Source organism: Periplaneta americana, chromosome 14, assembly GCF_040183065.1.
Source record: "Periplaneta americana isolate PAMFEO1 chromosome 14, P.americana_PAMFEO1_priV1, whole genome shotgun sequence".
NCBI classification, from domain to species: Eukaryota; Metazoa; Arthropoda; class Insecta; order Blattodea; family Blattidae; genus Periplaneta; species Periplaneta americana.
The window spans coordinates 12,017,736-12,044,855 of NC_091130.1; the positions used below are offsets into that span (position 1 = coordinate 12,017,736).

The window sequence follows — 27,120 nt, forward strand, 5'->3', positions numbered from 1 at the left end:
TTCAGAAAATTCAACAAAGTACATCTGTATTAAAAAAAAATTCAGTAAAGTATATATGTTTTAAAAAGTGAACACAGTACATCTGTATTTAAAAAAATTCAACAAAGTACGTCTGTATCTTTAAAAAATGCAATAAAGTACATCTGTAGTTTAAAAAATGAAAAAAGTATGTCTGTATTTTAAACAATCAACGAAATATTTCTCTATTTTAAACAATTCAACAAAGAACATCTGTATTTTAAAAAATCAACAAAGTGCATTTGTATTTTGAAAAATTCAACAAAGTATATCTGTATTTTGAAAAGTGGAACAAAATAAATCTATATTTTAAACAATTCAACAAAGTACACCTGTATTTTAAACAATTCAACAAATACTAATTGAAATATGTAAAGAAATATGAATATTTAGTCCCAGAGTTCAAATATTTCGATTATTTATAATTTTTAACACTATATTTAACTACGTATCATAAGTAAAAAATCATAATGCTAGGATGAGAAATTTACATTAATCAATGGCCATCAAACAATACTCCAAGTTCTGATTTAGAGGTTTGAGTGAAAACTACCATCATGATTTTTTTTATAAATATGGCCAATGAAAACCATGAATTGTATACGTACGATATGACGATTGCACAATTTATATTCTAGAACAGCTAAAATATAACGTTTTGAAGTTCCTATGACATACTATTGCTTTTTAAGCAGTTACTGAAAATGTAAAATATTATCACAAACGTATATCTGCTGGATTATTGAAATAAAAAATTGAAAAAAAAAATTTCGTTTACAAGTTTTTCAACGTGTCATATAAACAGGGTGTTTCAATATTCTTTCTTTTCCCAATGAGCAATAATATTATCTTAAATCAAATATTTACTGTTTCCTTAAAAAAATGCAAAAGAGAACATTCTTTCTACAGACGCAGAGAAACACAAACTTGTGTTATACTTGCTGAAGGCTTGTTTCACCAGTGGATAATTGTATAGAGTGCTGAGTGTTTTACTTTTTTTTTATTCAAAAATTGTATCAACTCGTTCTCCACAGTGGATAATTGCTTTTCTTTTTGCTTTTGAATGTTTTTTTGTATTTTTTAAACTGGTTTATTTTACGACGCCATATCAACTGCTATATTCATCTAGCATCTGAATGAAATAAAGGTGATAATGCAAGTAAAATGAGTCCAGGGTTTGGCACCGGAAGTTACGCAACATTTGCTCTTAATGAGTTGAAAGAAAACTCCGGAAAAACCTGTCAGGTAACTTGTTCCTACCAGAATTTGAACTCGGATTCGCTCGTTCCACGGTCAGACATGGTAACCATTACGCCACAGTTGTGGACAAGATGTTGTTATAGTATTAAGTCATCTACAATAGTTAATGCTAATTTCAGCAAATTTAGAGGTCAAGATATCAAGACAAGAATGTTCCTTGCATGACATAATAAACTACATTGCGTGCCGCTGTCTTCGCTTTGATTTGTAAAACTTCTTCACTGCCAGCTACAGAGATTGTCTATATACAGAGGTCATTCTTTACGATGATCCGTATCCCTGACCTTAGGAATGAATTGGCATGCAGACCTGCAGCTGGAGCATGACACAACGCAATTATTTCATCCTCAGTTCAATTTGGAGAATAATGTATCGTCCTTGACAGACATTATGTCGTTGGGAAGACAGACATTATTTACTAAGAAACTGTGGCAAGAGCAACATCGACCAGCCAAGCTGTGAGTACACTCATTTCAGGCGAAGTTAGTTTCCTCCAAAACTTGAGGATTTCAGCATTGACATGATTTAAATTGCTTCCACATGACGTACCTGCTTAAAGTCTAATTTTATAAATTTCGTTTGCCAGAACAATTATTTATTTATTTACTTATTTATTTATTTATTTATTTATTTATTTATTTATTTATTTATTTATTTATTTATTTATTTATTTATTCTGGTGTAGTTAAGGCTATCAGGCCTTCTCTTCCACAACACCAGGAATACAAATACAATAATAGAAATAACCAGAAAAAAAACACTATATACAAAGTAAAGCTACACAAGAAATAAAGAGAGAGAGAGAGAAAAAAACACTATAAACAAAGTACAGACACACAAAAATATACACAGGTTGCAGTCACACAAACTTTAGATGAGTGATTAAGTATCATAATTAATTCTATCCTAACTAATTAACTAACATAAACAAGAAACTTGCAATTTTATTCTGGATTAAAAAGAAAAAGAAAAAAGAAAAACACAAATCAATACTTCTAGCAATACCTAAATTGGATATTTGGAAATATCAAGATAATATCTTTGAACTCGATAATATTATGGTCCTTTCTTGTCAGTGAGATTATTCCTTTATTATCATGACGCCGAAAACTCAATAATACTAGCTAGGAATGCCCTTCTATCGCACTGGGGAGTGCTTAGTTCCCACAATCCATCCTGAGAGGTTTTTGAACTGCGCAATCATTCAGGGGGGTGTTTTTGTAATATGTATTGATGAATAGTTAAACTTCACCTTTGTTAAAGTGTGTATAGTAAAATTGTTCATTTAATTAATTTTGCATTTAAAATTTTAAATTTAAAAATTTAAAATTTGAAATTTGAAAATTTAAAATTTGAAAATTTAAAATTTAAAATTTAAAATTTAAAATTTAAAATTTAAAATTTAAAATTTAAAATTTAAAATTTGAAATTTGAAAATTAGAAATTTGACAGGCCTAATTTGAAATTTGAAAATTTGAAACAATTTAAAATAAAATTTGAAATTTGAAATACCCTGGCAGCAAGCTTTGTACTAGGTATATATTTATTGCACGCATCAACACTTGTAATGAACGGTATTGCTATGTTTTGGTTATAAAGATTATCCCTAGTTACAAATGGCCACTCTACCCCATTATCTCCTGGCTTACTGTCTCATAAGTGAAGCCTTGTTGGTATCACTTATGAGATTCAGATCTGTCTTCGGACAGTTGACTAAACAATATAAGCACATTGATTTCTACCACCATCATCACCATTTTAAGCAGTAAGTTCAATTTTAATTAAAGTTTAAAATTTAAAAATTAAAAAAAATTAAAAATTAGTAAATTAGGAGATACAAAATTTAAAATACTATTAAAAATTGAAATTTTGAACATTTAAACTCTTAAGAATATAAAAATTTAAGGAATTAAAAAATTTAGAGAAGATAAACAATGTAAAAATTAATATTTATATATTCGAATTTTGAATTTAGAATTCTAAAAACAAAAAAAAAAATAAATAAATAAATAAATTTAAAAGTGAAAGATATTAAGCAATTTAAAAAATTTTTTAGTTAAAAAATATTGAAAAATAAAAAAAATAGACAAAAAATCTGTTTATTTTTATTTAAAAAACTTTCGGCAAAAAATAATTTAATACTTTTGACCCATAAAACGGTACGGAATGATGTGTTTCAACCAATCATGGCTGCTTATCCTACAATGTGTATCACCTCCCTAGCATTTGTTTCCTTTTATCACCTTCATAGCATTTGTTTCTTTGTTTGCCAAAATTGTACTTTCAATTTATTGTACCTTTTAAAATTATGCATGTTTATTTCATCCTTTTAGCCAACCAGTTAGGCTAATAGGATTACATGGAGCACAACAAATTTCAGGGACCCAATTCCTATCTTCATCTACGTATTTTGCAATCAAAAGAACACCCGTAAGCTCTTTTAACTAATGTAGTAAAATTCACCTGTGTGCTTTCAAAGTGAATTAATTACAAACATAACAAAAATTGTTTGTGTGATTTACACATTATTTCGAGGTATGTTTCACTTTATAAGATACTTTTACCATACCTAAAATTAGAACAAAGAAAACATGGGTTGTGAAACTTGTTTCATGGTTGTAAGTTCCAACTCAACTGAAATTTACTACTAACTCTTGCAGTCTTATGAGGAATACAATTTATTTTTATGAATTATGACTTCACAGGAAACAGCGTTCTAAAGTTATAGGTCAATTGTTAAAGCAATAAAATGAAATATTTGAAATATTTTCTTTCCATTAGCATGTTAAGGACTGTATTATAGCAATAAAAATAAATCAATTTTTCTAAAATTACAAAAAAATTGTGGGTGGTAGGAAAATTCTGATTTCATTTTTGGAATCAGCTGATGAAATTACATAAGAAACAAGCAGAAACTGTAAATTTAACAAAATCATTGTTGATCAGAGTAATAGAAATTGAAATGGAGAGAGATGGTCGAAAGACGGAGAAAAACGCTCAGGACCCTACTATCACAAAGATTCGAACCTGGATCGACTGTTATTGTAAACCAGTACCCTGCCACAACTAGCAAGGCAGCAAAGTTGTGTGGAAATGACAGGACAAATTGTACGGGTATATTTATACATTTATTCTGTATACATCACATTCGGAGATAACAACACGCAAACACAACTTGCTATTGTCTCGGTGAAATGTCATTGTCACCGAATCAAGAGTTATGATGGTAATACCCAGGCATTTGGCTGTCTGGAAATTTCAAACGATATTATATTGCACAACTCATATAAATTGGTGCTAGACTAGAAATATTCCATCTCATAAATCAACCAGCAATAAAATTCACTTTACATTATTGTTAGATACAAAGCGGATTCGTGAGATCGCAAGTAAGAAGTTGGTTCTGTGTGCAACGCAGTACAAGATTTAAGCCTGAGTGTTATAAAAGCCAAGTTACATGCAGTAATTCGCTACATAGATTCAGAGTCTGCTGAAGGCACGAGATCTATTGCTATCTGTAGTGTGACTGGAATCAGGAGATATGCCAACTGTAGAAAGGTAATAACATTGTTCAGTTTCTATTAAACTGCTAAATGATTAGACAAAAATCTTCCCTGCACATCGAAGAATATGTGATATTTCATTAGCACTGAACATCCAGAGAAGAGAAAAGATGAAGATTAATGTACGCTTATTACCCTGAGATATTCAGGCAAATTCCTAACATTTATCAGATCGAAATATCAACCCATTATGCTTCAGTGTTTTACCAATTGGGCGTCCAGTACTAGCATCGGTACTTTCTTGTATTTCACAGATAGTCTTACAGTTATGTGTTTTTAAACTTTCACTATTACTGTGATCAGAATTAGGTTTTTTCAATATTATACCGTATCCTGAAACTTGACATTTTCAACGTTTCGGAACTACTTACAGGTTTCACCATCAGGGACAAAAAGAACAAATAGGTAGCCTATTCTGTTAGTCTCGCTATGCCTGGCTAATCTTCCTGAACACCCAAGAGCATAATTCTGAGACATAAAATAATGCAATAATATCTACAATATGAAAATTGCTATACACTACACACTGGAATATTTATACAAATCTTTATCATAGTGGAATTAAATTTATTAAGAGATAATCTCTGAATGTCTGTTGGTAAAATGTTGAAAAGTTTGGAAGGAATATTGTCAGCAACATTAAAAGGCCTGATCTTGTTCCTCAAATGGATTCGTAACTTACATATCTTCCTTGTGTAAAATCTTTTAATTGGCTATTTTTACATAAGAACTAATTGAAGTCAAATGAAGCACTCGGAGAAAACATGAATATTGTAATACAAGAGTATTTGAAACACTCTTTTTTTAATTTTCAATTTGTTTATACAAATAAAAAGGAATAAGGAAAAAAAAATTGAGGTGAAACACTGTTTTAATTTTCGCTTTTTGAAACAAAGAGAAATAAACAAGGAAAACGTTGTTTGAGCCATAACATACTTTTTTAAATTTGCACTTTTTTGAAACGAAAAAGGAATAAGGGGAAGTTTTTGAGATGAAATACTCTTTTTAAATTTTCATTTTTCTGAAAAAAAGAAAATGAATAAGGAAGAAGTTTTTTGAGCTGAAACACTCTTTCTTAATTTGCACCTTTTGAAGTAAAGGAAAATGAATAAGAAAGAAGTTTTTGAGCTGAAACACTCTTTCTTAATTTGCACCTTTTGAAGGAAAGGAAAATGAATAAGAAAGAAGTTTTTGAGCTGAAACACTCTTTCTTAATTTGCACCTTTTGAAGGAAAGGAAAATGAATAAGAAAGAAGTTTTTGAGCTGAAACACTCTTTCTTAATTTGTACTCTTTAAAGCAAAGAAAAATGAATAAGGAAGAAGTTTTTTGAGCTGAAACACTCTTTCTTAATTTGCACCTTTTGAAGGAAAGGAAAATGAATAAGAAAGAAGTTTTTTGAGCTGAAACATTCTTTCTTAATTTGTACTCTTTGAAGCAAAGAAAAATTAATAAGGAAGATGTTTTTTGAGCTGAAACACTCTTTCTTAATTTGCACCTTTTGAAGGAAAGGAAAATGAATAAGGAAGAAGTTTTTTGAGCTGAAACACTCTTTCTTAATTTGCACCTTTTGAAGGAAAGGAAAATGAATAAGAAAGAAGTTTTTGAGCTGAAACACTCTTTCTTAATTTGTACTCTTTGAAGCAAAGAAAAATGAAAAAGGAAGACGTTTTTTGAGCTGAAACACAGAGAAAGGAATAAGAAATAAGTTTTGTGGACACTGAATCAGTTCTCTCGGTATGAATACTTCAGCTGAACATGTGTTCTACGGCTAGTCATGTAGTCAGAAAATAACACTTAAAAACTGTTTCTTTTTATTTTCAGAATAAATATGCCTGAAGAAAATGAGGCACCTTCTCCGCCGTGGATGGACAAGAAGCTGTTGGAGCTGTGGCTAAAGCCGCATCACGGCGAAGTGTCTGTCACGGACGTGGAGTCCAATGTGGCCACATCCAAAGGCGACAACTACTTAAGTGTCATCCACCGCCTCGTGGTGCATACGAAGGAAGGACAGTCATACTCTCTGCTGGTGAAGTGTCGCCTCGAGGACGGCGACGCCGCCAACATCATGCGAGAAAGCGCCATCTTCAAGAAGGAGCAGGAGATGTACGGAGTGACGCTGCCCAAAATGTCAGCGTTGCTCAAAAAGGCTTTACCAGGTAACATATCGTCTGTAGTCACTCTTATAAAACGCGATTTAGGCTTTATTCATTACCTATTAGAATGTTCTTTTTGTGCCATCCAGTCTTTCGTGTTGTTTTACTGTTTTCCTTTAGTCGCCATCGTTCACTGCCCTAATCATTTCTCCTCTTTTACTTTTCAATTAAAGTATAAGCGGTACAGTATGGATATTAAGACGTTGTACATTTTAATTTAAAATCATTATGATAATACATGATTCCGGCACAGCTAATAACGAAACAGCGGATTGTGGCACACAGTAGAACCTCTATTATCCATGGTAATGAAGGGGATGGGCTGGACGGTTAATCGAAAAAATCGGATAATCCGTACTATGAAAGATTTTAATAAATTAAGTGCATAATACTTAGGCCTATAATTTCGTATTTTCCCCAGTGGTCTTTTGTTTAAACTTTTCGGTAGTGGATCAGAATTTCACTAATTTACGTCCGGTTTTCAACGATCGGTTTTTAAGGGTCAGGGAAACTCCTCGTGATCTGCGGAAAAATAGAAATAGTAGAGGTTCCGTGTTGTAGACTTACATACTCGTACACTTTACCCTTATTTATTTATTTATTTATTTATTTATTTATTTATTTATTTATTTATTTATTTATTTATTTATTTATTTTATTTTATTTTATTTATTTATTTTTATTTATTTATTTTATTTTATTATTTATTTATTTTATTTATTTTATTTATTTATTTTTATTTATTTATTTCCTTATTTAATTATTTACTTATTTACTTATTTACTCACTTACTTATTTACTTATTTACTTACTTACTCACTTACTTATTTACTCACTTATTTACTTATTTACTCACTTACTTATTTACTCACTTACTTACTCACTTACTTATTTACTCACTTACTTATTTACTCGCTTATTTATTTACTTGCTGATTTACTCACTTACTTATTTACTGACTTACTTATTTACTGACTTATTTACTCACTTACTTATTTACTCGCTTATTTATTTACTTGCTGATTTACTCACTTACTTATTTACTGACTTACTTATTTACTCACTTACTTATTTACTAGCTTATTTATTTACTTGCTGATTTACTCACTTACTTATTTACTCACTTACTTATTTACTCACTTATTTACTCGCTTATTTATTTACTTGCTTATTTACTCACTTGCTTATTTACTCACTTACTTATTTACTCACTTACTTATTTACTTACTTACTCACTTACTTATTTACTCACTTACTTATTTACTCGCTTCTTTATTTACTTGCTGATTTACTCACTTACTTATTTACTCACTTACTTATTTACTCACTTACTTATTTACTCGCTTATTTATTTTCTTGCTTATTTACTCACTTGCTTATTTCCTTACTTGCTTGCTTGCTTGCTTAGTAGTTATTTATTTATTTATTTATTTATTTATTTATTTATTTATTTATTTATTTATTTATTTATTTATTTATTTATTTATTTATTACTGATGATCCAGTGGTCATCAGTCAAACCGAAAATGTTTTACGGGGAGCTGTATTTAAATTGAATCAAATAGCCATCAATTACAATATAGAAAAATATAAAGAAAAACTAAAACACTAGCCTTCTTAGGACCACGACCTGTAAGAGTAAACATGATGATAAAATATAACAACGTAGTTGAAGACGTAAAATCCTGTAAATATTTTGGCTGCCCCATATCATATGTGAACAATTGAATTGAAAGAAATTTAAATACCATGTGCAATTAACTTATCTGGAAAAATAGTCCTAACATTAGGAAAAAACGCCGAAAAGAGATCCTAACGAAATTTTATAAAGTAATGCCAATTCTTACATTGTTATTATGGCAGTACATTTGGTTCCTAACCAAAGATAAAGGACAGATAATTGAGGCAAGCGAAATGAAGTTCCTCAGAAGTGTAACTGAATATAAGTACTCTCCGAGACAAAAAAAATGAATATATAAAATTTGAATTAAACATTAAAATTATTGTACAGATTATAAAACAATATCAAAAGAATTGGAAGGATCACATCAGTAGAATAGCAGTACACGTGTCACAAAAGCAGGCATGAATTTATAATCCAAAAGGGAAAGGGTCAGTAGGGACGCCAATAAAAAGATAGCGAGATCACTTTTAGAGCAGGTGAAAAAGGTAAAAAGTCTAAGTCCTGAATGAGATTATTATTATAATATTACTAGTGGCTTGTGCAGCAAATTCTGCTGCAAACTAAGTTCGTTAGACGTTCAAATAAAAATTTTTCAGATTTATTTTCAATGAAGAATACTTGTCTTTTTGATAGTTATTTGCTTCCATAATAATGAAACATACTCCCTCTGAATGAATTTTTTTAGGCCAAATACATTTTCTTGAACCTATCCAACTTCAATTTTTTAGTTTCAACGCGAAAACGAAAGTATCAATGTCAGGACAATAGCAGTAGCTATTTCAGGTCATTGTGGATTGTAGGCGAAAGTTTAAAAAATGCCAGGTTTGCTAAGCTTTCGAACAATAGCATTTTCGTATAGCTGCTGCATGTAGAACTTGAAATGTAGAGCGAAAAATCATTTTATCGTACTAAGAGATCTTGCTGAAATGATCTGGAGACTACAAAATTTTCTAGGCCTCTTATTTTATCAGTAAGTAATACCTTTTGATCTTTCCTTAGGAACTGTAATTTTTGCGCTCTCTCGAGCCAATACTGAAGACAATGACACATATCAATATCTACACTACACCGCCATTAAGTATATGAAAAAAACCCAACCCCACTGGGTTAATAAATATAAAAATATTTGATTTTTAATAACAATATTATTATCTTACTTAAGTTTTGTAGTTATATATAGCAGCCACTCAGTAAATTATAGAAATGAAGATCTAAATTAAGATATTCTCTACATGTACTTACATAACCTCAAAACGTTTCACTTTCATATAATATAGCATCAATATTATGTACAATTAATGAAAAATAGATGCGTCATTATATTAACTATAATAATATTTAATTTCTAATGGTAATAATGTCATCAAACCACCTCAAGTTTCGTAGATTCGAATATCCAATACACAGCTGTATTCAGAAAATTATACACTGCAGAATCAGTTTTTAATAACAAATTGAATTGAGCTCTAAATATGTCGGCAATCCTGCAGGTCATGGCCTTCGTGTAATAGCCTATTGTTTATTGTAGTGTGTGTTTTGTTCTGAAATTCAATCAAGTCGGCCGTGATTCAATAAAATTAGTTCTCAAAACTGACAACAGATGGATTTTGGAAAATAGGAAAATTATGTAGGAAAATTGACATTTCACTGAAAACTACCACTTTTCCGAAAAACTTTGGGTTCCAAGCTTCAAAATGAGGGACCATTTATTAAAATCCGTTCAGCCGTTTTCCCGTAATTTCCATTACCAGTTAAAATTATATATGTAGATATAACTAATGGAATAAAATGATACAAATTTCGTTTATATCCTCATGGTTTCTCCTACAGACAGCTTCGAACCCCTGGCCCCTCGGTGCTACTACGCATGCAAGAGCTTCCTGGTGCTGGAGGACATGATGACGCAGGGCTTCCGAATGTGCGACCGCCTGCAGGGCCTGGACCTGCAGCAGAGCCTCCAGGCCGTGCGTACTGTGGCGCGATTCCACGCCTCGTCCCTGGCGCTGCTCGAGCAGGACCCTGGCTGCATGGACGAGTACGCCGTCAGCTTCTTCACGGAGCCCTGCCTGCTGAGCGCGTGGGATAAGTGCTTTACTGGTAAGCATGCGTTCTCTATCTCCAACTTGTAGGCTAATGCTGGGTTGCAAGAAACCTGTTCCATAAATTGCTATTCTCTCGTTAAGTAACGGACCTTTAAACTATTCCAGTCTTTAAAGTATAGGTCGTTGCAAATGTGATATTTAACCATCTGTTAGCTATTCCATCTTTAAACGGAAAAAGATTCAAAACGGCAGAACCATCGTAGCCGGCGCAAAAATTTCCCTTATTATACGTGCGTGTCGCTATGGTAACTTTGTGTTTTTGGATAGTCATTGTTTTCAAACTTTGCACAAGACAGGCATCAAATACTGACCCAGGCCAACATGTAACGATTCTTGGTACAGATTGATAGAGAAGTAACCCTTCGTGTTTCGGTACATCTCATTCAAGTGTCCACTAGGGCTTTGAATTTTCGTATGGCTACAGTCTATGCACCAATAACGTAGGGAAAATTGCAAATTGAGAAGAAACCCTATTTTTACTGTTTGTACAGAATTTCCTTGAGGCATAGTAATGTACTGTTCTCTCATTCTTGCAATGCAGTCACACATCTTATTATTCTACAAACTGTAGATGTATAAACATGAATGTGATCCACTATCACATTCTGAAACGCTCCTATTGCGTAATAGCGCAAGATAATCAACAGCTGTTACTTCCTGATACTGTCTTACTGCGTGCGATTTGTTTTCCGATATGATGCCCTATTTCATGCAAGAGAGCCATGAATGTGTCTTTCGATAATCTAAATTTAACCTTAAAATCAATATTATCGTATTCTTCTAGAGGATTCGATCTGTATCTCAGTATTCTTGGTCTTGGTAGATGTATCATATCAAACATAACCTCTACGTCAGACGATTCTATAATAGTAATAAAATTGTTTTATTCACAAAAATTTCCTATACACACATGAATCTAGAGTTTATTGTGATACGTATATTACACTTTACTTACCTGTTTGTGATGGTAACATATACACGAAATTACTTAATACTGTCAGATACAAAAACAAGAAACATACGTACAATATGGCGGCTAACGATTCGTTAACAGTTTACAACTCCGATTTTCGACCTATAGTTTACAGAGCGCTTTAACGAACCAATAGCTTTGAAGGTCGTTCTTGCAACGCTTACTGACGCTAAATGGACAGTTATAGGACCAATAGCTTTTAACGAACCTATAAATGCTTTCTTGCAACCCAGCATAATTCTCTTTATCTTTCTTGGGCTGCTCCGTTATTGCTACAGCCAGGATGTTTTGGCATTTATAACCCTTAAACTGACAATGTATCCTATAGGATACAACAGGTTAATAGGCAATCTTATATATAAAAGTCAATATGGCTACGTATGTATGTATGCATATATGCATGTACTCTATACAAATCTACACGCTTTAACCGATATTTGTCAAAGTTTGCACATTTAACCTTCATAACCAGGAGAAGAACATAGGCTACATTAAAATCGGACAAATGGACGTTAAATTAATTAAGAAGATAAAAAATAAAAATTAATACGATGAAACATTGATGTATAATATTAAAATGCAATCTTATACAGTCAATTGTTCTTTATTATTGTCCGTTGTATTCAACATCGACTTCCATGAGGCCATGAAAAAATAACACATGAAATAAGATTGTTGATACATTATGAAGGCCAAAATCTAGACAATCTAGATTGTATGACTGTAGCCTGTATATATTTTCGTTTGGTTTTACTTTGTTTATAATTTGATTTTCTATTATTTTATTCATATTTCTGGCGTTGTGGAAGAAGGTCTAATGGCCTTAACTACGTCAGAATATACTAAATAAATGAATGAATAAACAAACAAGCAAGCAAGCAAGCAAACAAACAAACAAATAAACATATATTAAAAACAGTTGAACGTAAGGCACATGACGAAATGTTTTCTTTTCGATGCCTGATCTACAGGTTAACTCTGGCAGGCATTTAGCTAAGAAGTTCATTAATTCAAGTACGTGAACGCTATAGAAAGATTCATCTTTTAGGGATGAGAAAAGCTTAGCAAAGACAATTCGTTTTGGTTGTCTGTAGTTGGATTTCCGAGATTTCCGAAAAGCCTAACAACCAGTTTAATTAAAAATAGAAGCAGAAAGGAAAACACAGGCAACGACGGGTAATTTCATCCAGTTTACTATAATTTTAATAGAACAATAGAAAAAAATTGGTAGGAAAATTAAAATTTCGCAATAGCCTACTATAATATTGTACAAGATATAAACATATGGACATTGCGATAGTTGTTTTCTTTACAGTCCGACACGGTTTAATAAACTAGTGTGAGAAATGAAGCTTCGCCAAGTTAAAGGATAACATTTAAAAACAGGCAGACAAAAACAGAAATAAAAACGTAAAAAAAAGCACAATAATATTTGAAAAAGGTATTATAAATTTTAAAAAGGCATAAATATATTTTAGCAAGAAGTTTAAATTATATCAACGTAACTCACATAATATTTATTTCGTAAGTGACACATGTTGACTTATAAAATACTTTTTTTTTCGTGATTAACTGTCTTTTTACAAACCTTGCATAACAAAACTGTTCCATTGGTTGAAAACACATGGGCACCAAATTACTAACGTAAGCATGAAGTTTACTTTTCAATGGTTTACTGAATTTAGGCATTCTAGCTAACCGAACTTATACCTTCTGTCACCCGACCTACTGTTCCTCACTCAAATTTCTTTCTCCTACAATAATAAACACGTGTAGCACAAAATTGTAACAGTAAGATTAGAAAATATGAAAGCAAACAATTGGAAATGCTACGTGACAACTGCTATGGGAACGAGCTTAATATTTAAAATTATAAAGCTGATTGTTGGTATCGTGAAGACATGACAGTATTATATTTGTAACTGTGGATTATCGATCATTATTCATATTACACCAATAGTATTAAAGCACGATTATTAGCAGATTAAGCACAGAAATAAATTACTTTTATTTACTATTGTTAGTAAAGTTAGTCATTGTTTCAAATATTTAAATTTCATACACATTATATTACAATTAATTAGAAAATTGCAAATAAACAAGAAATATTGCTATAAAATGACGAAAAAGGTATTTATTAGTAAGAAACACCTTAAAAAGGAAAAACAAAAATTGGCTCTCTCACTTTCATTTACTCCAAATCACATTTATATCTATGCAAATAATGATTTACTCCCAATCAGTAAAAAAGGCATTTTGTCAAACATCCTGGCTCTAGTTATTACTAATATCTTTATTTCCTTCTCCAAAACAACTACAATCAATATCATCGTCGTCGTCCTCAACATCATCATGATCATCATTATCACCATCACTATAACCGCAATATATTTTGTTATGTGTGAAAGAGAACTCCAATTATAGTTTTTATCATCATCATCATCATCATCCTTCACGAATTAGGCCTCTGTAGACCTGTTTCGGCCCCATTTAGCAGTCTTCTAAAAGATCTTCCTGGTCGACGATGTCCTCTAAGTTTATACTGCATCATAATTTTTGGGATTTTCCATTCTTCTTACATGATCTTGCCAATTTAATTTGTATCTGTTGATTTTTTCTTCTACTGATTCTACTTCTAATTGTTCTAAAATTTCGTCATTCCTTTTTCGGTATAAAAGAGTATATTATATTAATAATTAACATAAACATAATTTTATTAAGTTAATTGAAAATTTAAAACACAATAATTTAGGCTTTATATAAAAAATCTTTCACTTGCAATGTCAAACTACTACTAAACAATATGCATAAACATTTTCCTTAGGTTCTGGTAAATCGTTTATGAGGAAATGGAAAAAAACGAAAAAAAAAAAAGAAGAAGTCGTCACTCCCGTGTTTATAATTTGTTATAATTATTGTGAACTGAAATAAAGTAATCCTAGTTAGTTATTGTGGATTAACTCAGTAAATAGTAAATAGTTTATGAGAAAATGTAAAAAAAAATAAAAAATAAAAAAATAAAGTAGTCGTCACTCCCGTGTTGTAATTTGTTATAATTATTGTTAACTGAAATAAAATAATCCTAGTTACTTATTGTGGATTAACTCAGTAAATAGTAAATAGTTTACGAGAAAATGAAAAAAAAAAAAAACGAAAAAATAAAAAAATAAAATAGTCGTCACTCCCGTGTTGTAATTTGTTATAATTATTGTTAACTGAAATAAAATAATCCTAGTTACTTATTGTGGATTAACTCAGTAAATAGTAAATAGTTTACGAGAAATGAAAAAAAAAACGAAAAAATAAAAAAAATAAAGTAGTCGTCACTCCCGTGTTGTAATTTGTTATAATTATTGTTAACTGAAATAAAATAATCCTAGTTACTTATTATGGATTAACTCAGTAAATAGTAAATAGTTTACGAGAAATGAAAAAAAAAAAAAAAAAAACGAAAAAATAAAAAATAAAGAAGTCGTCACTCCCGTGTTTAAAATTTGTTATAATTATTGTGAACTGTAATAAAGTAATCCTAGTTACTTATTATGGATTAACTCAGTAAATAGTAAATAGTTTATGAGAAAATGGAAAAAAAATAAAAAAACGAAAAATAAAATAATGAAGTCGTCACTGCCGTGTTTAAAATTTGTTATAATTATTGTGAGCTGAAATAAAGTAATCCTAGTTACGTACTGTGGATTAACTCAGCGAGGTCTGTTTCATGATTGGTGAAAATTTTATTTGTCTATCTGCTATAGTTCTGAAGAAAACTCAATTTCTTTTGAGGTAAGGTAATGCACACGGAACAGCTGGCAGTGCCCTTAACGCAGAAGATCCACAAAAGTGTTGTTCTTTCAGGTATGGCGAAAACTTTGAGGGAGGAGTTGGAGACGTGGCCGCAGGAGGAATGGGGCGAGTACGTCCAGAAGATGCGGCAGGTTGAGCAGAACGTGATGCAGCGCCTGGGCAAGACGGTGGCGCGTAACGAGAAGGGCCCCAACGTGCTGGTCCACGGCGACTTCTGGATCAACAACATCATATTCGACGACGCCAACCGGGTGCGACTCTTGGACTTCCAGCTCGTCAACTACACATCGCCCGTCCTCGACCTGCACCTCTTCCTCTGCACTAGCGCCAACTTCGACGTGCGCGTCCATCATACCGACACCCTATTGCAGGTGAGAGTACTGCTGAACGTAAAGAAACTTGCTTTAACCTGTTAGTTTATATTTGTAAGATTCATCAACCGAATATCAGAGCATTCGTCAAAAGTAGACGATTGTGTTGGCTAGGAAATATTCTGCAGAAAGATGCAACCACCCTATTTAGGACTTCTCTTGAATTAGAACAATGTTGCAGAAGTCCCCTCGAAATACTTAGATTTAGGTGGAAGGACAAAACTGTGCGAGGTCTAGGAACCAAAGGAAGATCGAGCAGGAGACAAAGGTACATGGAGACGAATTGTTAGGCCAAAAACCTTCTGGGGTTTATAAAGCTACTCAGTATAGCGGTATGTACACATGAGATACTTTAAGAAGTTCTATGAATTAGTGAGTGAGTGAAGGAGTAGATATGAAAAATTAACTGTTGGGTGAATGAATGAGTAGATATGTGAGTTAATAAACAACATGAAAAATTTATCAATGAACTGTTGGATAAATGAATTAGTAGATATGTGAGTTAATAAACAACATGAAAAATTTATCAATGAACTGTTGGATAAATGAATGAGTAGATATGTGAGTTAATAAACAACATGAAAAATTTACCAATGAACTGTTGGATAAATGAATGAGTAGATATGTGAGTTAATAAACAACATGAAAAATTTATCAATGAACTGTTGGATAAATGAATGAGTAGATATGTGAGTTAATAAACAACATGAAAAATTTATCAATGGACTGTTGGATAAATGAATTAGTAGATATGTGAGTTAATAAACAACATGAAAAATTTATCAATGAACTGTTGGATAAATGAATTAGTAGATATGTGAGTTAATAAACAACATGAAAAATTTATCAATAAACTGTTGGATAAATAAATTAGTAGATATGTGAGTTAATAACATGAAAAATTTATGAATGAACTGTTGGATAAATGAGTTAGTAGATATGTGAGTTAATAAACAACATGAAAAATTTATCAATGAACTGTTGGATAAATGGATGAGTAGATATGTGAGTTAATAAACAACATGAAAAATGTATCAATGAACTGTTGGATAAATGAATATGTGAGTTAATAAACAACATGAACAATTTATCAATGAACTGTTGGATAAATGAGTTAGTAGATATGAGAGTTAGTGAAAAACAAGAAAAATTAATTAATGAAATCTTGGGTGACCGAGCTAGCTAGCGGAGTGGTAGAGGGCTGGCCTCGCGATCGGGAGGTCCCATGGGCCGGCAATCCTAACTAAGGTTTTTCATGGTTTCCTCAGTTATTTCCAGGCAAATGCCGGGATTGTACCTCTTGAAAGTCCGGCCATGGACGGCGATCCTTCCCTTAATCCTGTCATATGTGTGAGTGTAGGTTGCGGATAGAGGAGACGGCCTCCAGATATGGAGGGTGGCTGCGAATATATTGAATAAGCAGTCGTGGACAGCCGATAAGGGGTGGTCCTCCAGCTTGGGGGTTGGGCGAAGGGCTAACAACCCATCACCGTAAAAAAAACAGCTTGTTACGAATCCCCACAATAAACCTCGGAATAGGACTGATTCTCTAGCACGACCACAGCAAAGCTCGGGAGGAAATTAAACTCAGAATAAATATGGGAAATGCGTGTTATTATTCGGTTGAGAAGCTTTTATCATCCAGTCTGCTGTCAAAGAATCTGAAAGTTAGAATTTATAAAACAGTTATATTACCGGTTGTTCTTTATGGTTGTGAAACTTGGACTCTCACTCTGAGAGAGGAACATAGGTTAAGGGTGTTTGAGAATAAGGTGCTTAGGAAAATATTTGGGGCTAAGCGGGATGAAGTTACAGGAGAATGGAGAAAGTTACACAACACAGAACTGCACGCATTGTATTCTTCACCTGACATAATTAGGAACATTAAATCCAGAAGTTTGAGATGGGCAGGGCATGTAGCACGTATGGGCGAATCCAGAAATGCATATAGAGTGTTAGTTGGGAGACCGGAGGGAAAAAGACCTTTAGAGAGGCCGAGACGTAGATGGGAGGATAATATTAAATTGGATTTGAGGGAAGTGGGATATGATGATAGAGACTGGATTAATCTTGCACAGGATAGGGACCGATGGCGGGCTTATGTGAGGGCGGCAATGAACCTTCGGGTTCCTTAAAGCCATTTGTAAGTAAGTAAGTAAGTAAGAGTGAATGATGTGTAATGTCTTAAATGTTTGTGTTGTATCGGAGGCGGCCCTGGCATTGAGCTGATCCCTCATCCGGGGAGGCCCTCCATGTCCTTGTGTGATCAAAAAAGTATGTATGTGATCCATAGAGTAATTCCTCTCCCGACAGGTCCGGGTGGCGTGGGTCGTGTAAATGCACCTAGAAGGGAGAGGTTAAACTGACAGAAAGAAAGAAAGAAAGAAAGAAAGAAAGAAAGAAAGAAAGAAAGAAAGAAAGAAAGAAAGAAATCTTGGTTGAATGAATGAGTAGAAATGTGAGTTAATGAACAACATGAAAAATTAGTTAATAAACTATTGGGTGAATGAATGAGTAGATAATGTGAGTTAATGAACAACATGAAAAATTAGTTAATGAACTGTTGGGTGAAGGAATGAGTAGATAATGTGAGTTAATGAACAACATGAAAAATTAGTTAATGAACTGTTGGGTGACTGAATGAGTAGATAATGTGAGTTAATGAACAACATGAAAAATTAGTTAATGAACTGTTGGGTGAATGAATGAGTAGATAATGTGAGTTAATGAACAACATGAAAAATTAGTTAATGAACTGTTGAGTGAATGAATGAGTAGAAATGTGAGTTAATGAACAACATGAAAAATTAGTTAATGAACTGTTGGGTGAATGAATGAATAGAAATGTGAGTTAATGAACAACATGAAAAATTAGTTAATGAACTGTTGGGTGAATGAAAGAGTAGAAATGTGAGTTAATGAACAACATGAAAAATTAGTTAATGAACTGTTGGGTGAAAGAATGAATAGAAATATGAGTTACTGAACAACATGAAAAATTAGTTAATGAACTGTTGGGTGAATGAATGAGTAGAAATGTGAGTTAATGAACAACATGAAAAATTAGTTAATGAACTGTTGGGTGAATGAATGAGTAGATAATGTGAGTTAGTATAGCCTAGTGTAGTCTAGTTGAAATTCAGTATATACAGAAGGGTTTTGCAATATAGTCTACTAGTGCAACACAAAGTTTTAGCGTTTATACTTAATACAAGTCAGAAATATTCATGCAGCGTTGTTGAATGTCATGAATTCATCTACAGAATAGAACGCGTGAGTAATTACGTACTTCTTTGCTTTGGCCCTAAATAATCTTATGTTTTGAATTTGATTTTTAATACCCATAGGCAGGCTATTAAAAATGTTTACTGCCATATAACGCACTCCTTTTTGATACCACGATAGACTTGCCGATGGAGTATGAAAGTTATTTTTTGACTAGTACCTATTTATGCTATAAACTGTTGAATTAGTTACAAAATTTTCGCGATTACATACGAGGAAGTTCATGGCATTATTTGTAGTTTTTTTTAATGGTTCTATATGATTCCCTAGATTTGACACGTATTATACTATTATTCTATTATTACTGTTTTTTGTAGTAGAAAAAGCATATACTGTTCCTATATGTAGAATTTCCCCAGAATATTATTCCAAAACTCATTACCGAGTGGAAGTATGCAAAGTACATTGTTTTTAAAGTATTGAATTTACTCGAAAAATCGAAAAATCGAAAGAGAATTGGGAGGAAAAATTTTAAAAGGTACGCAAAACGCGTCCTTGCAAGGGGTTGGGGGCTGTACAAAACTAAATATGTGAGCTCCAAGCCTGTTGGCCACTAGTCTCACTCCGGGTTACGCTGCTCCACTGAAGGAACTCTAGAAAATTTTGAAGGGGAAGCCGAAATTGGACGTAACCTCTTAGGTACCACATACGCGAGGGGGACTGAGATTTGATCAAGTGATCACGGAACGGGAAGAGGAAGAGCTGGCTGGTGTTTGCCGTTAGGATGGCAAGACGCTGTCATCTGTTGTTCGATGACAAAGCATGTGAAGGCCGTCGGAAGAAGCGCCGTGAAATCTAAATCTGCAATTTGAGAGGTCCCTGTCCTTTCAATTTGCGACTAATTGAGTGACCTCGTATATTTAATAGACTATTTATAGTATCTGAACTAGGGCATACATCGTTTATAATAAGGGGGGGAATATATATATGGGGAAGGGCATATAGGTCCGTGGCCCATTTCTTATAGGGTTCATCCCGACATTTGTCTTACGCCTTAGGAAAACCACGGAATACCTTAGGTAGGATGAGTTGTCTCATATAAGAGACTAGCTAATTTGGCTATTATGTAGGAGGTGATTGTTGTCATGAGCCTTGTTGAATCGTCTCAATTTTGAGACAAGCCATTTGGCTATATGATGGCTCAATTACGAAGAGGGGGGAGAGATGTAATTACTATCTCTTACATAGATCTAATAGCAAAATATGCTGAATTTAGTTTGCGGGTAATATTTCTTTAATATGATTTTTATAATTTAATATAATATATTATCGATTTATAAGCGAATAAATTTGGTTGTATTGGTTGACGAATGAGTAGAGTGTAGCGCGTTCTGACTTGCAATTATTTAATTTAGCCTAGAGGGATCTTCACTTGGATTTTCCTCACATTTGGAGATGAAACCGTACCTATTAGAGAATCTCGTTTCCATAGTGACGATTGTGTGTTGTTGCAGGAGTACCACCGCGTACTATGCTCAACGCTGACGGCCCTGGAATACTCTAAGCCGCTGATGACTCTGCAGGAAGTCCACGAGGAGTTCGACAGGAAGTCGTCACACGGCGTGTGGGCTATGATTGGCCCTGCAGCCTGCATGCTGACTGAGCCTGATAATGGATTCGATCTGGACAAGGCCCTGATGACGGGCGAGATCCCCGGCCCCAGCATGTACAACGACTACTACAGGACGGTACTTAAGTGGATGTTGCCCGTTCTGGACAAGAAGGGAGCCTTCAACAATCCCTAACAGTAATATCATATTAATAATAATAAAATTGTAATAGTAATTATAAAGAGTGGACCAATTCTGAAATATAAAGGTCTAATGATTGACATGGAAACCACGTGGAGCACAAATATAAATCACAAAACTGATTCTGGGTTCATCTGGGAATGTATTATATTTGCTGCGAAAGTATACGTACATAGAATTTAAAAAAAACTCTACTATAAATTGCGCTCCTTCGGAGCGGGAGAGCTGTGTTTACCGCTCGCCGAAACGGAGAGGAAGATACGTCAGAATGACATAGACTTGCTGTAGTTAGAGGAGAGGGAAACGACCACTCAGTTATATAGTGGAGTGCAGTGTGTAGGCCTATTGTCAGTAACTGTTTCACGTTGCTTACCTACTGCTACAGTACAATATGGAGGAATCTAAAAGACGGAACATAACATTTAACGATTTACAGCTCGAACGTATTGATCTTCAATGTGACCTAAGGGCTAAATATCGTTTCATTAATACTACTAGCCTGGTTGAGTTTTACAAGACTAAACATTAGCAATAATATCCACGACTACACAGGCTGGCTGTGAAAATGATTCCTATGTTTGGCTCAACATTTATACTTGTGAGCAACTGTTTTCTATAAGCCTAATCAACTTTAATAAAGGCAGAAATCGAACATCTGTAACTGATATTTCATTATGATCAGTAGGCTACTGTTCCTTTCAGCTGCCAACAGCATAAAACCTCGTTTTTGATGTACTCATAAATAAAAATATAACAAAATGATATTGTACATTTAAGTAGCTATAGAATTTCTATTATTTCTGTAAAATAAATATTTCTTTATTAATTAATAATAGTCCAAGATAGTTTTGCAAACACTGAACGGGAATTCATTTCATAAACACTCGTACTAGTACTTCCTTTTGTGTATATTTTGTACGAGATCACCCCTTCTTCCAGTCCACCATTATACAGAGCGCAGCTAATATCTGCATTCCGCTCATGAGCCGGCTCGGAGAGCGCAAACCTTGTGCAGGGCTGGTCTATATGATGTAATGTAAGAGTTTATAAAATTTTTGAAGTTAACTGTCAAAATGATAGTAGCAATGAAATTGGCAAAAAGTGTATTAGCAAACGAATGTTTCTATGGTCTAAAGAAATATATAAAATCCCTTTTAATATCAAGAAAAGCTAACCTATTGTAATTACAAGGTAGTGGCAAGACCGATAGTGAGATAATATCCGTCAGAAACATATGACGTACATCAAACAGATGAAGATGCACTGGGTACATTCGAAAGACAATTACTCAGGTTCATCTTTGGAGCTATATGTGATGGAGAACAATGTAGTAGTATTAGTAGTAGTATGTATTTATTTAACCAGGTAGAGATAAGGCCGTCAGGCCTTCTCTGCCCCTCTACCAGGAGATTCCAACTATAATATGAACAATAAAATTACAATGTAGGCGAACATATAAATGTGAGCTTTACAGTCTATACAGTGAGCCAGAGAAGATGTACATATGAAAATGAATAGATTACTGTAAGATGTGTTGATCATGTGATGAGATTGGAGGAGGACCGCTTAATAAGGAGGGTGTTTATTGTAAATCAGAAGGACGTAAACAAAGAGGAATAGAAAAAGTTAAGAAGGGAAGATAGAGCGGAGAAAGACGCTAAAACAACGAGAAAAAGAAATTGGATAAGGTTGGTAACAAATAGAGAAGTTTGGAAAGCACATCTGAGGAAGACTAAGAACCTCATAGGCATTAGAGTCAATAACGATCATAATGATGACGAATATGCGTGATTTGATTAATTATGTAATATTATTTGTAAATATGATTTTTAATAAATGGAATAAAACATGTGGAGATAAACAATCTACATGTTCGTATAAGCAAAGGATAATTAGCAATTGTCTAAACTAACCTAACCTAACCTAACCTAACCCTAAACGATCACACATTCGTATATACAAGGCATACGAAAAGCACAAACTAATCTAACTAACTTATCACAGGTTCGTATATGCAAGGCATATCTAATCTAAATCTAAATCTAAATCTAAATCTAATCTAATCTAATCTAATCTAATCTAATCTAATCTAATCTAATCTAACCTGATCTAACACAGATTCGTATATGCAAGGCTTACGAAAAGCTTAAACTAGCCTAAACTAACCTACCAAAGATTCGTGTATCCAAGGCATACGAAAAGTCTAAACTACACCAGCTCAACATAACCTAGTCGGACCTAACCTGTTACACATTCGTATATGCCTCAACTAGACTAACCTAACCTGTTACAGAATTCGTATATCGTCGGTTTCTTGGTAAAAGTGACCAAGTCACATTCCAAGGATTTCAAGCATTATGAAAATTAAAGACATAATTTTATATAAAAAACTAATAATATAGCACATTTACCTTCAAAATAATGTATTAATAACATGTAAAGAAGTACAGTTATCTTTGGATTGATCATTAAACATTTAAGTGCCTTTTCCAACAATTTTGCATTTTGGACTTTTGTCACTTTTACCAAGAAACCGACGATATGTAAGACGTACGAAAAGCCTGAATTAAACTAACCTAACCTAACCTGTCCCAGATTCGTGTATGTAAGCATGTAAAAGGCCTAAACTAGTCTAACCTAACCTGTTACAGACTCGTATATGAAGGCATACAAAAATCTCAACTAGCCTAACCTGATCTGTCACAGATTCGTATATGCAGGCATATGAAAAATCTAAAATAGCCTAACCTAACCTGTCACAGATTCGTATATGCAGGCATATGAAAAATCTAAAATAGCCTAACCTAACCTGTCACAGATTCGTATATGCAGGCATATGAAAAATCTAAAATAGCCTAACCTAACCTGTCACAGATTCGTATATGCAGGCATATGAAAAATCTAAAATAGCCTAACCTAACCTGTCACAGATTCGTATATGCAGGCATATGAAAAATCTAAAATAGCCTAACCTAACCTGTCACAGATTCGTATATGCAGGCATATGAAAAATCTAAAATAGCCTAACCTAACCTGTCACAGATTCGTATATGCAGGCATATGAAAAATCTAAAATAGCCTAACCTAACCTGTCACAGATTCGTATATGCAGGCATATGAAAAATCTAAAATAGCCTAACCTAACCTGTCACAGATTCGTATATGCAGGCATATGAAAAATCTAAAATAGCCTAACCTAACCTGTCACAGATTCGTATATGCAGGCATATGAAAAATCTAAAATAGCCTAACCTAACCTGTCACAGATTCGTATATGCAGGCATATGAAAAATCTAAAATAGCCTAACCTAACCTGTCACAGATTCGTATATGCAGGCATATGAAAAATCTAAAATAGCCTAACCTAACCTGTCACAGATTCGTATATGCAGGCATATGAAAAATCTAAAATAGCCTAACCTAACCTGTCACAGATTCGTATATGCAGGCATATGAAAAATCTAAAATAGCCTAACCTAACCTGTCACAGATTCGTATATGCAGGCATATGAAAAATCTAAAATAGCCTAACCTAACCTGTCACAGATTCGTATATGCAGGCATATGAAAAATCTAAAATAGCCTAACCTAACCTGTCACAGATTCGTATATGCAGGCATATGAAAAATCTAAAATAGCCTAACCTAACCTGTCACAGATTCGTATATGCAGGCATATGAAAAATCTAAAATAGCCTAACCTAACCTGTCACAGATTCGTATATGCAGGCATATGAAAAATCTAAACTAGCCCAACGTAACCTGTTACAGATTCGTATATGCAAGACATACGAAAAGCCTAAACTAGCCTAACCTAATCTGTCACAGATTCGTATATGCAAGACATACGGAAAGCCTAAACTAGCCTAACCTAATCTGTCACAGATTCGTATATGCAAGACATACGAAAAGCCTAAACTAGCCTAACCTAATCTGTCACAGATTCGTATATGCAAGACATACGAAAAGCCTAAACTAGCCTAACCTAATCTGTCACAGATTCGTATATGCAAGACATACGGAAAGCCTAAACTAGCCTAACCTAATCTGTCACAGATTCGTATATGCAAGACATACGAAAAGCCTAAACTAGCCTAACCTAATCTGTCACAGATTCATATATGCAAGACATACGAAAAGCCTAAACTAGCCTAACCTAATCTGTCACAGATTCGTATATGCAAGGCTTAGGAAAAGCCTAAACTAGCCTAAACTAATCTGTCACAGATTCATATATGCAAGACATACGAAAAGCCTAAACTAGCCTAACCTAATCTGTCACAGATTCGTATATGCAAGGCTTAGGAAAAGCCTAAACTAGCCTAAACTAATCTGTCACAGATTCATATATGCAAGACATACGAAAAGCCTAAACTAGCCTAACCTAATCTGTCACAGATTCATATATGCAAGACATACGAAAAGCCTAAACTAGCCTAACCTAATCTGTCACAGATTCGTATATGCAAGGCTTAGGAAAAGCCTAAACTAGCCTAAACTAATCTGTCACAGATTCATATATGCAAGACATACGAAAAGCCTAAACTAGCCTAACCTAATCTGTCACAGATTCATATATGCAAGACATACGAAAAGCCTAAACTAGCCTAACCTAATCTGTCACAGATTCGTATATGCAAGACATACGAAAAACCTAAACTGTCACAGATTCGTATATGCAGGCATACAAAAGGCCTAAACTAACCTAACCTGTCACAGATTCCCGCAGCTTAGAACTTAGAAAAATGCAAGCTAGAAGTTTCGAGTGCTGTAGAAAATCTATTATGTTATTAGGAATATCCCCTATCTAACTCCCAACCCCCACATTTCATCTCTCGTAAGTTGGCATGTCTGATGCGCTCTGTGATCGTCATGTATGACGTCCTAAGATTTTTAGTTCAGTATTTCGCCATTACAGCTGTTCGTTTGGTCGCACAATACAACTCTGTTAATTCAGTAGTAAAATGATGAGTTCTTTGAGGTCGTGATAACATTATTAAATGCTGTGCAAGTTTCTCTTTCTGTAATAAGGGACATTTAAAGAATTCCAGAGACTTTTCTGTGTTATTGGCATGGAAATTAACAGAACATCAAAAGTTTGAGTTTGTAGTATCACATTTCTCTGCTAGTGTTGTACTGGATGTGTCTAAACGTTGCGTAGTGTTTCTTACAAGAAATCGTTTATGATATTTGGTGAATGGTGCAGTGTGAGATCGTGCACAAGACTTCAAGAACAAGAACTGGATCAGAAGCCATGTGCGCCGGATTCAACGTGCGGTGGTACGGGAGCGGTTATGTGTGGACGGGCGAAGCTCTGTCAAATGGAGAACTAGGTAATCAACAGACGATTGATGACTACAAAGTAGATTAGAAGGATGTGGTGTAATTTAGCAATAAAAGGGTCTAGTAGAAATTCCGATACCAGACTTTGGAACGGTTTTCTTATGTGATTTCTGTGGTGATGTATTTCGTGTTACGTCTTTAGTTATCCATTTATGTGATGTAGGATAGAAGTCTGTTGGTTTAGAAGGCAGTGGATTTGAGTATTTAGGTTTTTGGTGTTGGTATAATTAATATTGAAGGTTCGGTATGTTAGCGCACCTGTAAACGAACTTTTCACAATATTTTGCCATAATACATTTAACTCTTATTGAAGTATATTTGGAATTATCACTTCACTAACACAATTCAGGAGAACTTAAGAAGCAAAATGTTAAAATAATGACTAGTGACTCGAAAGAGTCCCTATGTAGACCTCTTATTGTCATGCTTCCCGCTTCACCAACTAGGTGGCTCCCGATTCGGTGTAGCGGGGATGGCAACATTGCAATAAAATGATTAGATTTGTAGTATTATATGAGAGGATAGGTTCAGATCACATTCCGTCTATGCCATTATCCACAGTTGATGGCACCGAAAATCTCATCGTTCCCTTCCTCATATTACGTCACATTACGGAAATATAGTGGTCTTCTTCACTCACGCACGAAGAATTTCGTATACAGGGTGTTTCCGGGCTGGTGTTACAAACTTTCAGGGATGATGGCGAAGGGCACATGTATCAATTTGAGATAAAGAACCATGGTCCGGAAATGACTGAGTCGAAAGTTATAAGCAAAAATAGTTGTGTGGAAATGGAATTGTAATTTGGTAAC

General features: G+C 33.7%; 2 protein-coding genes across 3 annotated transcripts in view; both read left to right on the forward strand.

Annotated features, from left to right (window-relative positions):
- Positions 1-1,554: 1,554 nt before the first annotated feature.
- LOC138713150 (uncharacterized) lies at positions 1,555-22,852 on the forward strand. Of its 2 annotated transcripts, none has more exons than XM_069844975.1 (5): positions 1,555-1,736; positions 6,665-6,999; positions 10,511-10,777; positions 15,611-15,930; positions 20,670-22,852. In XM_069844975.1, exons 1-5 carry the CDS (start codon positions 1,570-1,572, stop codon positions 20,958-20,960), a joined length of 1,380 nt encoding a protein of 459 aa, XP_069701076.1. In that variant the 5' UTR covers positions 1,555-1,569; the 3' UTR covers positions 20,961-22,852. The 2 variants fall into 2 exon arrangements, with proteins under 2 accessions (XP_069701076.1, XP_069701077.1); XM_069844976.1 differs by lacking the exon at positions 1,555-1,736 and adding an exon at positions 4,682-4,836.
- A 2,692-nt stretch (positions 22,853-25,544) lies between these two features.
- The window catches only part of LOC138713154 (uncharacterized), a 40,300-nt gene continuing 38,724 nt past the window's right edge, over positions 25,545-27,120 (forward strand). The window contains exon 1 of the mRNA XM_069844987.1: positions 25,545-26,298. The gene's annotated coding sequence lies outside the window, so the exon portion shown is untranslated. The remainder of the gene's footprint in view (positions 26,299-27,120) is intronic.

Bases quoted from the DNA above. Each gene is read 5' to 3' on its own strand.
- LOC138713150 (XM_069844975.1), top strand. From the start codon at position 1,570: ATGAATTGGCATGCAGACCTGCAGCTGGAGCATGACACAACGCAATTA. The intron at 7,000-10,510 runs GTAACATATCGT...TTTCTCCTACAG, and splicing joins GCTCAAAAAGGCTTTACCAG to ACAGCTTCGAACCCCTGGCC. The intron at 10,778-15,610 runs GTAAGCATGCGT...TTGTTCTTTCAG, and splicing joins GTGGGATAAGTGCTTTACTG to GTATGGCGAAAACTTTGAGG.